The sequence below is a fragment of the Narcine bancroftii genome, chromosome 4 (assembly GCF_036971445.1).
Source record: "Narcine bancroftii isolate sNarBan1 chromosome 4, sNarBan1.hap1, whole genome shotgun sequence".
NCBI lineage: Eukaryota > Metazoa > Chordata > Chondrichthyes > Torpediniformes > Narcinidae > Narcine > Narcine bancroftii.
In genome coordinates this window covers 191764443-191779349 of record NC_091472.1, presented here as the reverse complement: position 1 = coordinate 191779349, position 14907 = coordinate 191764443, and the positions used below count along the sequence as shown (strand labels likewise).

General features: G+C 44.4%; 1 protein-coding gene and 1 long non-coding RNA gene across 6 annotated transcripts in view; one reads left to right on the top strand and one right to left on the bottom strand.

The window, feature by feature from the left end:
* LOC138761382 (uncharacterized) overlaps positions 1-14907 on the bottom strand; it is a 52659-nt gene that overhangs the window by 16397 nt on the left and 21355 nt on the right. Inside the window, exon 5 of one of the 3 annotated variants that reach the window (XR_011356291.1) lies at positions 12416-12509. This is a non-coding gene — a long non-coding RNA (uncharacterized lncRNA). Of the gene's footprint in view, positions 1-12244; positions 12510-14001; positions 14141-14907 lie in introns of those variants that run through there. The other 2 variants (XR_011356290.1, XR_011356289.1) reach the window with 2 other exon arrangements.
* Positions 1-14907, top strand: part of brap (BRCA1 associated protein) — a 62751-nt gene that overhangs the window by 39136 nt on the left and 8708 nt on the right. For 2 of the 3 annotated variants that reach the window (XM_069933389.1, XM_069933387.1), the window contains exons 10-11: positions 12170-12235; positions 14011-14100. In XM_069933389.1, coding sequence (XP_069789490.1) covers positions 12170-12235; positions 14011-14100 — 156 coding nt within the window. The remainder of the gene's footprint in view (positions 1-12169; positions 12236-14010; positions 14101-14907) is intronic. The other variant, XM_069933388.1, reaches the window with a different exon arrangement.

Below are 14907 nucleotides of genomic sequence, written 5' to 3'. Positions count from 1 at the left end.
GTGCCTGTGCCAACGTGCTCTGCCGCCATGAGTCTGAATGATGACCATCCAGTTGCACTCACACCCATCATCGCTAAGTGTTTTGAGAGGTTGGTTTTATCTCACTTGAACTCTTGTTTGTCTGCACTATGGATCAACATCAATTCCCCTATCATGCTAAATGGTTAACAGAAGATGGCATTTCAACAATGCTACGCTGTACTTTGACTCACCTGGATAGACTGAACTCTTATGTAAAATTACTATTTATTGATGATAGTTTGGCTTTCAACACTGTTGTACCATCAAAGCTGATAACCAAAATTTGTTTGTATGGTATCAGCTTAACCCTTTGTAATTGGATTCAGGATTTCCTTACTTATAGACCCCAGTATCTACATGATAGAGGAATTAGGGGATATGGGGAGAAGGCAGGTAGGTGAAGTTAGGTCATAAATTAGATCAGCCATGATCGAATTGAATGGCGGAGCAGGCTCGATGGGCCATTTTGGCCTACTCCTCTTCCTACTTCCTATGTATCACCTCCAGTATCACCATGAATACCAGAATGTCGCAGGGTTGCGTTCCATCTTTACGTTAATTATAAAGTTTGCAGATGACACCATGGTGGTAGGCCTGATCACAGGGGACGATGAAACAGCCGATAGGGGTGAGGTTCAGCACCTGGCCTTGTGGTGTGCTGAGAACAATTTGTTACTTAATATCCAGAAAACAAAAGATCATTGTGGATTTTAGATGGGCGGAAGGCACATGCACGTCCCGATTTACATCAATGGAGCAGTGGTGGGGTGATTACAGAGATTCAAATTCTTACCGGTCCATATCTCTGATGGTCTTTGAATTAATCAATGTTGATCAAAAGGGCACAACAAAGTGTTTATAGTTTGAGATGGATGAGGAAGTTACATTTCTGCCCTAGAATACTATTGGATTTCTACAGATGTTCTATTGAGAGCATGCTGACTTATAGTATTTCAGCGTGGTGCGGGAATTGTTCTGCACAACAGTGGAAGGCACACCAGGTGAAAACTGCCCAACTGATTGTTGGAATGCAATTGTTTACCATCTAATCTATCTATAGGGGACGATGTTTGGACAGGGCAAGGAATATCATTAAAGATATAACACATCCTAACCATGAACTATTTACTCTCCTACCATTGGGCAGGTGTTAGAGGAGCCTTCGCTCGAGAACTACCAGACTTAAAAAGAGCTTTTTTTCATGAAGCCGAGATGATGTTAAATTCCAATTCATGGCGTTGAGCAGTGCTGCAGTTATATTTTCAAATCAGTCATTTTTTTAAACAATTTATTTAACAATAATGTGGTTTTAATTGTACATGGTTTATTGGATTTTTAAAAATTGTATGTGTTTAACTCTGTTAATTATGTTTAATTGGCTGGTATACCAACACAATGACTATAAAGTGTATCACATCACAAGATTCGTCAGTCTATAATTCACAGGATTCTCACTATTACCTTTTTTAAACATTTTCCATTCTCCAATCCTCCGGCACCTCCCCTGCAGTCAAAGACGATTCAAAGATCATTGCTACTGCCCCAGATATCTCTTCTCACTTCCCACAGCAGCCTGGGGTAAATTGCGTCTGGATTTAGGGACTTATCAAACTGAATGTTTTTAAGAAGATCCAACATTTCCTCTTCCTTAATCTCCACTATAAACTACCAAAATTAATACTGACGCAAAATCAACTAATTCCTTTCACAATAGATAACCTTTCCTTTAAAGAATGGGAGAGAAAAGGGATCAAAAGAATAGAAAATTGTTTTTCGTGAAATAAATTAGTATTTTTTGAACAAATGAAGCACAAAGGCCTGTTCAATTTTGACCTCACCGTGATCAAGGTCCTTTTGTGAATAATAAAGCAAGGCATTCATGTAGGACCTCCTCAATCTCCTCTGCCTCCAGGCATATGTTGCCTCCTTTATCCTTTAGTGGCCCCACCTTCATTTTTGTCATCCCTCTGTTCTTCATAACACCTTGGGGTTCTCATGCCCCCTTCAAGCTCTTCTAAGTCCTTTCTGACTACCATATATTTCTCATGAGCCCTTTTTCCTGCTTCTGACATGTACTTCCTTCTTCATCGACTAATCGCCTCACCTGTTTCTTCAGTCATGTTTCCCTTTTCCTACCATTTTTTCCTTGTCGCAGTGGGACAAACCTATCCTTAACCCAGCACAAGTGGTCTCTAAACGACCTTCATGACTTCTGTGCTTTCACCCTTGAACACCTATTTCCAATTTACTCTCGCCATTTCCTGCCTCGTCCCTTCATAATTAGCACTTTCCCATTTTGTCTGGTCAAGCAGTGTTCTTTATGTAGCAAAGGTAAAAATACATAAATAATGTTTCGGGCTTGAGTCCTTCATCGAGTAATATGTTCATTTTGGCTACATTTATTCTACTCATTAAAAATGGAAGCAAATTGCTCCATCTCTGAAAATCTGATTGCACCTGGTTGATAAGAGAAGTAAATTTTTTTTATTAGGATATTGGAGAATGTGCATGTGATGTTTACACCCAGGAACTTGAAACCTGATCGACTAAACTAAAAAGGCAGGTCTGATTGGTTAAGTTGCAGAACTGATCTGTGCACAGGAAAACATTCACTGTTTTAAGATTCAATTTATAACCTGAAAATGAGCAGAACTCCTTCAGAATGGATAGAATGGAGGGAGTACTTCTCTGTGGATCTGTTATAAATAGTAACTAGACATCAGCATACAATGAAACTTTCTTTGAAAGAAACTCTCTTCAAAATGAAAGTCCATTTCAGACAATGCCTTTAAAGATAGGGTAGGGTTAATGGTTCAATTGCAATGGCAAAATGAGAAGAGAAAGGGGACACCCTTTTCGTGTCACATGTTCCAACACAAAATAGTGAGTATTCTTTGTGTGAAGTGATGCCTGTTGTGTAGTGTATAGAAGGCGAATCCAGGAGATAAAATTACCAAATCCAAATTTCTTTAATATAGGTTGAACCTCTTTAATCTGGTGATGTCAGGACCTGGCCATTGCTGGATCACAGAAAATGGCGTAAAACAGAAATTGACCCCTAATGGAACCCCTCCATGTAAACATATCAAAGGTGGAACAAAGCTTAAAACAGGAAATAATACTGTGGGGTGGCAAGGTTAGCATAACACCTTCACAGCCCCAATGATTGGGACGCTAGTACAAACTCCTTACAGACAGTGCAGGACCTGAACCCCGGTCCTGATCACTGGTGCTGTCAAGGTTGAATCTGCCGCAATTAGAACAAACTCCTTATAGACAACACAGTACTTAAACTCCAGTCCTGAGTGGGGCAGATTCAACCTTAACAGTGCCAGTGATCGGGACCGGGGTTTGAGTCCCACGCTGTCTGTAAGGAGTTTGTACTGATGGCAGCAGATTCAAAAGGTGCGGACCAAGAGAGTTACTGGACCACAGAGTGCTGGATAATAGAGGATTAACCTGCACTGCAAAAAGATACTTCCACTCTACCCTATCAAAGGCTTGTTCAGCATCTAGCAAAATTACAACTTCTGGAGTCTTTGAATGTTAAAGTAAATGATGCTGAAGAGAGTACAAATGTTAAACGATAAGTGACACTGCTTTATGAAACCGTGCGCTTCAGATATGATCTTTGGCAACACACCTTGTTGAGATGCTATGATCTTGGCTAACATTTTGACATCAGCATCAAGTAGAGATAAATAGGGGAGGCAACAACTATAATTTGGAGGGTCAGAGACCGTGATGGATGGAGAGACATTATTGCCTATGCCAAATGGCAAGGCACCTGAACCAACGAACGGTCTACAGGAGCCACATGACATGGGATCTTTGTCTTTCTTCAGGTGGAAAATTATTGATGCTTGGGTTCTTTGGCTTGGCTTCGCGGACGAAGATTTATGGAGGGGTAATGTCCACGTCAGCTGCAGGCTCGTTTGTGGCTGACAAGTCCGATGCGGGACAGGCAGACACGGTTGCAGCGGTTGCAAGGGAAAATTGGTGGGTTGGGTGTTGGGTTTTTCTTCCTTTGTCTTTTGTCAGTGAGGTAGGCTCTGCGGTCTTCTTCAAAGGAGGTTGCTGCCCGCCGAACTGTGAGGCGCCAAGATGCATGGTTTGAGGCAATATCAGCTTACTGGCGGTGGTCAATGTGCAGGCACCAAGAGATTTCTTTAGGCAGTCCTTGTACCTCTTCTTTGGTGCACCTCTGTCACGGTGGCCAGTGGAGAGCTTGCCATATAACACGATCTTGGGAAGGCGATGTTCCTCCATTCTGGAGACGTGACCTACCCAGCGCAGTTGGATCTTCAGCAGCGTGGATTCGATGCTGTTGGCCTCTGCCAGCTCGAGTACTTCGATGTTAGGGATGAAGTCGCTCCAATGAATGTTGAGGATGGAACGGAGACAACGCTGGTGGAGGTGTTCTAGGAGCCGGAGGTGTTCTAGGAGCCGTAGGTGATGCCGGTAGAGGACCCATGATTTGGAGCCGAACAGGAGTGTGGGTATGACAACGGCTCTGTATACGCTAATCTTTGTGAGGTTTTTCAGTTGGTTGTTTTTCCAGACTCTTTTGTGTAGTCTTCCAAAGGCGCTATTTGCCTTGGCGAGTCTGTTGTCTATCTCGTTGTCGATCCTTGCATCCAATGAAATGGTGCAGCCGAGATAGGTAAACTGGTTGACCGTTTTGAGTTTTGTGTGCCCGATGGAGATGTGGGGGGGTGGGGGTCTGGTAGTCATGGTGGGGAGCTGGCTGATGGAGGACCTCAGTTTTCATCAGGCTGACTTCCAGGCCAAACATTTTGGCAGTTTTCGCAAAAACAGGACGTCAAGCGCTAAAGAGCTGGCTCTGAATGGGCAACTAAAGCAGCATCGTCTGCAAAGAGTAGTTCACGGACAAGTTGCTCTTGTGTCTTGGAGTGAGCTTGCAGGCGCCTCTGATGCTTGGGTTAATGTCGTTGGTAAACTCCTCACTCCAGTGCTTCATTAAACACTAATAATAATAATGGGGCTAGTTTATTATTAAACCTTTTATAAAACTCCATTGGAAATTTGTCATAGCCTGGAGCTCTGTAAGACTGTAATCTCATACAATGGCATCCAGTTCCTTAACCTGGTTAGGATCAATGACCAAAGTTGTAAAATTGTTAATAAACAGGTTCATTTTGGCGTCATCAGAAAAGTATTTGGATTTGTTGACTGTCGACCAGAAAGATTTAAAGGCAGCATTGATTTCCCTGGGATCAAATGTTATTGGAGGGATCTCTAACTTGGGGTATTAGCCTTGATGCAGCCTGACATTTCATTTGCGGGGCTAATAGGTGGCTTGCCTTTTCCCAGTGTTCGTCATGTAAACCACAAGTTATAAGATCAAATTCCACTTGTAAATCAAGATGTTACTTGTACATTTCTGGGGATGGACAAACTGCATATCCATTGATTCACTTCACTGACAGCGGATGTTGATCCTGGCAGTGCGTTTAGTATTTAATGAAGCAGAATATGAAATTATTTGATCCCTCAAATAATACTTAAGTGACTCCCAGAGTAGGGAATAGGATGTTGACTCTTTTTGATTGTGAGAGGAAATAAGAGTCTGATATACCTACCAATTCTGACTACGGTACAAATTGGATAATTTTAATTATTAAGATAGCAGCCCCTCGTGATTTAGAGTTGAAATTGGAATGAAAAATCTGACTTAACCATGGACCTCTTAGTCTTAAGTGAGTATCCTGCAGAAATACTATTATCAGGTTTTAACTGTTTCAGATGGGAGAAAACATGATACTTTGATAGGGCTTCCCATTTCTCTGATTTTCCAAACTGAGAAATCTGACAGGTGTTCTTCCCCCACCCTCCCCCACCCTCCCCCACCCCCATCCTGGCCAGGAGTGCTTGGATTCATTGGATTATACATTTAGATTTTGTGGGCTGTAAATCCCTAATTGAGTATAAGCACCAAGGTGCTTTCCCCCCACCCCCCCACTTACACAAATACTTACCACACTTGTCCCCATATTAAGACCAAGCCGTGGGGACAACAGTTTACATCCACATGGTCCAAATGTCCTTGCCCCTAAATGTGAAAGGGCTTGGAGAGTGACCTTAAGTGGAAAAGAAACAGCCTTCCCTCCCGTGAATTTTGAATTAGATTTACAGGCACATTGCAAGTCCACTTTGGACAGCTCTACCTCATTCAGCCCAATAAATCTGTGTATAAATTTAATAGTATTAATGCCATATATAAATCTTGGAATTTTGCTTTAACAACCTTAAAAAGTTTGGTAACTGCAGATTAAAATAAGAATGCCCAACAAGTGGCAGCACCCCATTCCTCTTGCACTTTAATCAAGTTGTCTTTCAACATCTTAACAGATACTCTTGCTATGTCAGCTGAGAGGAAATCCTTCATCTCATCACCGTAAGTGATCTATAGGTGGGCTAAGTAGATTAACCTGTATTGGGACCTTTGCAGGGAGGGTACACAGTTCCTGTCTGACTTTGCTGAATGCCACTTGGGCCACTTTCACAGTAAGATTGGGAAAAACTGAGATAGTCATCACCTTCAGTTTTACCTCTCAGTGTTCGCTGGCATGGTGTCAGATATCCACACAATCACCTATAGTGAAGTCTGGTCATTATGGCCCTTGATGCTCTCCCAGCCCTAGTATCGGCTGAAGTTGTGGTGTTCTGGGTCGACCTGTGGCTTTTTATCCAGTACGAACGCCTCTTTAAATGAAGCTGATGCTGTGTTGTTACTTGCATTGTCGGTTCCTTTGGGAACCCCAACTGTCCTGATGTTATTTCTCCAGGACCTCACTTCCAAATCCTCACATCTGTTTTCCAGCTTTATCATATCAGTGGTGAGTTTTAATTTTCTTTTGCATTGAGCAGATGTCATTGGTACATCCCGACATTGAATGTACTATCTCCCCAACAGTATCTTTAATTTCTCTCTGAATATTCTATTTTGGTGACGGATTGCATTTTTACAGTCTGTAGCTTTGACTTCAGGGCAGTCAGTTCTTCTCCAATACATTCTTATCTCTATTTTAATGGTCTCTCCAATTTCTTTATGAAGTTCAGACAGCACTGCTAGCTTTAGACACTCAAAGTCAGTTACTCATTCTTCTGATCTGACAGTGATCAGGCGAGGCTGACCTTAAATCTGCAGGGTAGGCCTTTGGGGCTGCTGCATGCTGTCTCTACTTTTAGCCTTCCTGTCAGGCATTTCAACACTTCAAAATGCACCTGTTACTTCAAAGCTTTGCCAACTATAGTTGAATGTAGGACACTGCCTGGATTGCTGTTAAATAATATTTTTATTAATTCAATTCACAGGATCTCTGTGGATTATGAATTACTCCATCAGCTGTTCTCTAGCACTCCCTAAACTTTTATTTAAAGCTGTGTATTCTTATTTGAATCTATTTGTTTATTTATTTATTTTTGCTGCTTGTTTGAGTTTCTGGTTGATTAAATGTCAGATAATAGGGATTTTACAGTTCTGTGTGAGGGTAACCAAAGCAGTGCAGCTGATAAAATTGAGTATTTCGAACAGGAAGTATTAAATACCATTCAAAACTATGGAAAACTATTTAAGGATTGAGCTCACCTAATGGTTTATGTAAAAATCCTGTTAGGTAGTAATTGAAATGACGGGCAGCATCAGAAAATATGCCATGTAGTTTTGGTTGTGAACACATTGTCCAATATCAAATTTCTTTCAGTCTGAATGCACTACTTGGGTATATATTCATCCACAAATAATCTATCTTCTGTTCCTGAGTAAACAACAGTCTTAAGTGCACATTCTAATCAATGTCCTGGCAATGTACGGACACAAGGGTAGAATTAGCCTCAGCTGTAATCATGTTACGTTGCTTGTGATTTAGTAATATTCAGACGCCCACAGGCTACACCTGGGTACAGGCAGGTTCCTGATATGCAATCTGCTTTAAGAGGGAAAAAGGTAACCAAATATTGTAAAATGTTGAAGAGCTGTATCATTGATAGCTAAGGGAAACTGGTACCCCACCGAGAGGTACCCCACCGAGAGGTACCCCACCGAGAGGTACCCCACCGAGAGGTACCCCACCGAGAGGTACCCCACCGAGAGGTACCCCACCGAGGGGTACCCCACCGAGGGGTACCCCACCGAGGGGTACCCCACCGAGGGGTACCCCACCGAGGGGTACCCCACCGAGGGGTACCCCACCGAGGGGTACCCCACCGAGGGGTACCCCACCGAGGGGTACCCCACCGAGGGGTACCCCACCGAGGGGTACCCCACCGAGGGGTACCCCACCGAGGGGTACCCCACCGAGGGGTACCCCACCGAGGGGTACCCCACCGAGGGGTACCCCACCGAGGGGTACCCCACCGAGGGGTACCCCACCGAGGGGTACCCCACCGAGGGGTACCCCACCGAGGGGTACCCCACCGAGGGGTACCCCACCGAGGGGTACCCCACCGAGGGGTACCCCACCGAGGGGTACCCCACCGAGGGGTACCCCACCGAGGGGTACCCCACCGAGGGGTACCCCACCGAGAGCTACCCCACCGAGAGCTACCCCACCGAGAGCTACCCCACCGAGAGCTACCCCACCGAGAGCTACCCCACCGAGAGCTACCCCACCGAGAGCTACCCCACCGAGAGCTACCCCACCGAGAGCTACCCCACCGAGAGCTACCCCACCGAGAGCTACCCCACCGAGAGCTACCCCACCGAGAGCTACCCCACCGAGAGCTACCCCACCGAGAGCTACCCCACCGAGAGCTACCCCACCGAGAGCTACCCCACCGAGAGCTACCCCACCGAGAGCTACCCCACCGAGAGCTACCCCACCGAGAGCTACCCCACCGAGAGCTACCCCACCGAGAGCTACCCCACCGAGAGCTACCCCACCGAGAGCTACCCCACCGAGAGCTACCCCACCGAGAGCTACCCCACCGAGAGCTACCCCACCGAGAGCTACCCCACCGAGAGCTACCCCACCGAGAGCTACCCCACCGAGAGCTACCCCACCGAGAGCTACCCCACCGAGAGCTACCCCACCGAGAGCTACCCCACCGAGAGCTACCCCACCGAGAGCTACCCCACCGAGAGCTACCCCACCGAGAGCTACCCCACCGAGAGCTACCCCACCGAGAGCTACCCCACCGAGAGCTACCCCACCGAGTGGATTCGTAATCGCATCCTTGAACCTGGAGTTTAAACATCACAGTTATGTAGTACCATGTCCATACTTTAAAAATAGTGTTTGCCCGGGCCGTATGCTGCTTGGAAACGTGGCACAAACCCCTGGCCTCTGCAGGAAAAAATTGGTGATCTTATTGTCACACGATAAACAAAAAGCCAGTATCTGCCATCATATTCAACATTCAGTCCTCACCAGTGGCCTGCACCCATCATAGCAGCAGGTTGAAACATTGGGCCATTCATTGTAACACATAGTGAAAGTACTGCTTGCAGTATTATTATCCGCTTGTAGAAGCACAACACGACGCAAGGGCATTCTCCAGATCTTGGTGCAAAAACATGCAGACAACCAGACATAACACACCTACAGTCAAGCGAAATATATGCAGGATATGTATACATATATAAAACTAAATGAATATTGTTTAATAAATAGTAAAGTCTCTGAGGGTTAGTACTTGTATGAGTAGTTTATTCAGTCGTTCAGCAGTCTCACTGCCCATGGGAAGAAGCTGTTTCTCAGACTGGTGGTTCTGGCTTTGATGCTCCTGCACTTCTTTCCTGACGGGAGTAACTGAAACATGCTGTGGGAATGGGTGTTGGGGTACTCAACAATTTTGTCCACCCTCTTCAAATAATGATCTTCGTAGAATCATGTCAGTGGAGGGGAGGGAGATCCCACTGTTCCTCTCCACTGCTCTTACCGTCTTGTGGATTGACCTCCGATCCAGTGATCTACAGCAGCCAGCCAGGATACTCTCAATAGAGCTCCTTTAGAAAGTTGACAAGATGGTGACTGGTAGCCTAGCCCACTTCAGTCTTCTCAGCAAGTGCAGTCGCTGTTGTGCCTTCCTTACAAGTGAGATGTGTCCAGATAGGTTGATAATGGACTTCGAGGTACTTGGCACTCTCTACTTTCTTCCCTACCAAGTTATTAATGTGGAGGGTGGTCATTCGTCCTCGTCCTCCTGAAGTTCACTATCATCTCTTTTGTCTTGAGAATCGGGTTGATATTCTCACACCAAATCATGAGATTTTCCACCTCTTCTCCGTAATGTGACTCCATTGTTGTTGGTGATGCCGACGACTGTTGTTATCGGGAAACTTGGCAATTCTGTTGGAGCTAGATCTGGCAGTGCAGTCGTGGGTCAGTAGCATGAATAGAAACGGGCTGAGCACACAGTCCCTGAGGTGCTCCAGTGCATAATGCAATAGTGCTCGATGTTTTGCCATCGACCTGAATAGACTGGTCTTTCCGTTAGGAAGTCCGGAATTCAGTTAGAGAGGTGTTGAGTCTCAGCGAGGAACAGTTTCTTCACTAGCCTCTGTGGAATGATTGTCTTAAACATTGAGCCGAACTCAATGAACAGCAGCCTGGCATGTAAGGCATCATTCTACATGTGGGTCAGGATGGAGTGTAGAGAGGGTTACAGCATCATCAGTGGAATGGTTTCATCTACAGGAGAATAGAAATGGGTCCAGTATCTCCAGGAGGTGCGCTTTGATGTGTTCCATCACCAGACGCTCAAAAGTATTGCATAATGGTGGAGGTCCGTACCACTGGGTGGTAGACATTGAGGCTTGTCACCGTCACCCTCTTTGGTACTGGGATGATTGTGGCTGTCTTGAAATCCACAGAGACGATGAACTGCTGCAGTGACATGTTGAAGATGTCCTTAAGAACTTCCGTCAGTTGTTTTTAAAAAAATTTAAACATGCAGTATAGCACAGTAACAGGCTATTTCAGCCCATGAGTCTGTGCCACCAAATTTTGGTCTGTGCAGTCCTTCAGTGCCCAACCAGGTATATTGCCTGGTCCCACTGCCTTGCTTGAGTTCACTTTAGATAGCGTTCTCCTCACCTTGGGCTGTGGCCCATCGTCAAAGGCAGCCTTTGCGACTCACTCCACACTGAGCCAAGAAGCTGTTTCATTAAAGTAAGATTGCTGGCACAGGGCAGGTAAGTCATGTTCCTGGCACAGCAGTACAGTCATTATCGCATTGCTATAACAATCCCATTTAGTGAGGATTCCACTAGCCTCCCATTCCTGGGAACATACTCTGAGCATTAAGTCCATTATCATCTGACTGTACATAGTCAATCTAATGAAAGAGTGTTTCTCCAGACCGTGGTGCCCAGATATGCAGTACAATCCACACATGATTGAGATTGATGAACAGTATCCTATAACTGAATAATGTTATGAGCCCAGAGGACCCCAAAACCCAGCAGCAATAGATATTCACTAAGACAAATGGTTACTTAAACAAAAGTTGCTTTTAATTTAGCTAACCTAACTTAACCCCCTTCTAATTCTAAGCGCATGTGTGTGTGTAAGTTCAGAAAAGTTCTTTGATTCATAGTCCAATCTCACTTCTCATTCCTCCAAGTTTTCTGGTTGCAGGCAATTCTTATACTGTGCATAGAATTTAATATGTATGAAGTTCAAGATTTGGTGCTTGAAAGGTAAATGGTTACTGCTCAGGAAGGTTCTGAGCCCTATTTAAGCAATGCTCCTGGTATGGCATAGTTAGTGTAGCAGTTAGCATGACGCTATTACAGTGCCACCAACCCAGATTTGAATCTGGTGCTGTCTGTAAAGAGTTTGTATGTTCTCCCCATGTCTGCATGGGTTTTTCTTGGGTTATCCCAGCAGCTGCCTGAGTGATGCGCCCTCTTTTCATCCTGATATCTGGCAAGGAGAAGGACCTGACCTGGGACGACGAATCTGCACGTGGGTTTGTGGAAACTAAAGAACCCTCCAAAATCTACAGGATTGTACATTAATTTGGGTATAATTGGGCAGCGTAAATGGCTGGAATTGGCTTCTAATGTGCTGCAAATAAAATGTGAAATGTGAATGTGGTCAGTAGAGGAACGGGAGACCCCAGTGATCTTTTTGGCCATTTTGATGATTCTCTGTATTGACTTCCTGTTCAATGTTTCCAGACAGGACACACTCAATTGTCAAGACAGGGGCTGGTCACCTCGTCTTCCTCAAGCTCGTTAAGAGATGTAGGTGCTACTGTGCCTTCCTGATGAACAAGGAGGTTTAGGTCTAGGATAGGTAGTGTTGAGTAAGTGAAATACCAACATACCTTCACTGTGGATAAAGTTTTAATCCTTGCATTAAAACGTTTAAATATAATAATATAAACTTTACAGCCAACTTCTTTGGAGTTTTTTGTCTTTTACCTTTCACCCCATCTATTCGGAAACGGGCAGTTCTTCCTTGTTACTATCCCAACATAAACACTGCTGTTGGCAATCTTGCTTTAACATCTTGATCCTGTATCCAAAAGGTGAACATTGAAGATCAAACTTAAGCATAATACTCTTCTAATCTATGTTTATAAGGAAGATTTGGTAGATAAGTGATAAGAGGAGAAATCTTTCTTCTTCCCAACCCTAAGTTACCAATTTAAATTACAGGGCTTGAACTTCTTACTGAGTTTGGTTACTTCATGCAGGTAGTATGTCAGAGAAGCACACACATTGAATGATCAGAGGAACAATTTTTAAGTATGTCGAGTTTATTTTTCATTCAGTCAAGGGATGTGGACTTTGTAGACTGAGCCTGCTTGCCCTTATAGAAGTGATGAGCGGTCTCTTTGAATTGCTGCAGCCTTTGAGGTGTTGGTATATGCATTATGCTGTAAGGGATTGACTTCCTGTATTTTAACCCAGTGACAGTGAATGAGCAGTGATCCAAGTCCGTAGAGTGTGTGGCTTGAAGGGCAACTGTCAGATGGCTGTGTTCCCAATGCATTTTCTGCCCTTTCCTCGCTGGTAGAGGTTGTGGCTGTCTAAGGAGTCTTAGTGAATGGCTGCAGTGCATCCTGTAGATGGTAGTGTTGTGAGTTGGTATAGAATGAGTAGTTGTGGATGGGATGTGTATTGTGAACATCTCAGCACTCTGTGGTGTTAAACTTCCTGAGTGTTGATGCTGTGCTTATCCAGGAAAATGTAGGCCAGTGGTTCTCAACCTTTTTCTTTCCACCCACATATCACCTTAAGCAATCCCTTACTAATCACCGAGCACTTATGGCATAGGGAATATTTACAGTGGTATGTGAGTGGAAAGAAAAAGGTTGAGAACCTTTGGTGTAGACCATTCTGGTCCTGACTTCGATTTAGTAGTTGGTTGACAAGTTTTGGGGAGTTAGGTCAGTTATTTGCCGCAGGATTCCAAGCCTCTGACTTGCCCATGTAGTGACACCAGTTCAGTTTCTGGTTAGTGATAAGCTCCCAGGATACTGATAACCATCAATGCCATTGAATGTCAGGGGATGATGGTTAGATTTTTCCTTATTGGATACTGTCATTGCCAATACTGGATCAGCAGCAGGTGTAGATGTTTCAATCATACCTGCACTATAAATGCTGTAGTATGCAAAGAAGAGGAAGTAAATTGAGCCTTCCTTGGTCAAATTAAAATTAAAGTTTGAAAGACCATTCGTGTTTTGCACAAGTTTGTGCTGCATTCTTTGGGCTTCGGCTTGCTGTATTAAGGGCGAATTTGCATTCCTGTTTTTCGCTTCTTGGAGAACATGTCTTGTAGAAACTGGTATTCCTGGGCACACTGCAACTTTTAGACCAGGTGCAATAATAAAATCTTCCCTCAGAAACAGCACATCATTTTGCAGCACAAAACCTTAACCCTAACTGAAAATGTAAACATGGCAAATCAAAATATTTAAATTTATCCTGCAGTAGTTTGCTTCAGCAGTTTCTGTGTGATTCTAATGTATTAAAATCCCATAATGGACTATGAACATTTTTTCTTACAGTATTCATACCTCCTGACCAGTCAGTTGGAATCTCAACGCATCTACTGGGAAAACAAGATAGTTCATTTGGAGAAGGATGCAGCAGAAGAAGTAAGTTGGTGACTTGCTTTTTTCTTCCATGCCTTTGTGGCTAAAGAGGATAGGTAAATTGTATTTCATTTGACGGAAATTCTGATACTGGAATAGACTTTTAGATTGAGAATATAGGATCATTTAAATTCTCAGATTATACCTGGCAAAAAACAATTATAGGGGATGGAAATGATTGGTGCCATCATGTACAAGTCTTGCACTAGGCCTTAAAGTATAATTCTGCGGTGGCCTGCGATTGTGGAGATCGTGCCGGCACATTGTGCAGCAGACGTGGACAGAGATCACTATAGCGACTCCCTGGACAATGAACCGGCGGGGGTAGAAGCTGGGGCAGCATCAGACTAACAGCTCTAATGGCATTGGTCAAGCTGCCCAGCTAACTCAGCAGAAACAGGCTGGGGAAGAAGGTCATTCACATGCATGGACGTTCCCCCCTGCTATTGTTATTCATATGATGACTCAAGTCAGCAAAAAACGGCGGGAACTTGAACAGTATAAAAGCAGCCTTTCCAGCCCTAATAAAGGAGTGAGCTTATCCTGCCACAGTGTGGGTGGGTGGGTGGGTGTGTTTCTTTATAGCGGTCGGCCACATTTGGTGACCCCGACGGGTTTAGACGGCATCTAAACCCAGCGATGGATAGCGAAGTAGCAAGGTCTGCGGGAGTTCGTGGGGATGATAAACTTTTATCACAAGTTTATCCCAGCAGCTGCCTGAGTGATGCGCCCTCTTTTCATCCTGATATCTGGCAAGGAGAAGGACCTGACCTGGGACGACGAATCTGCACGTGGGTTTGTGGAAACTAA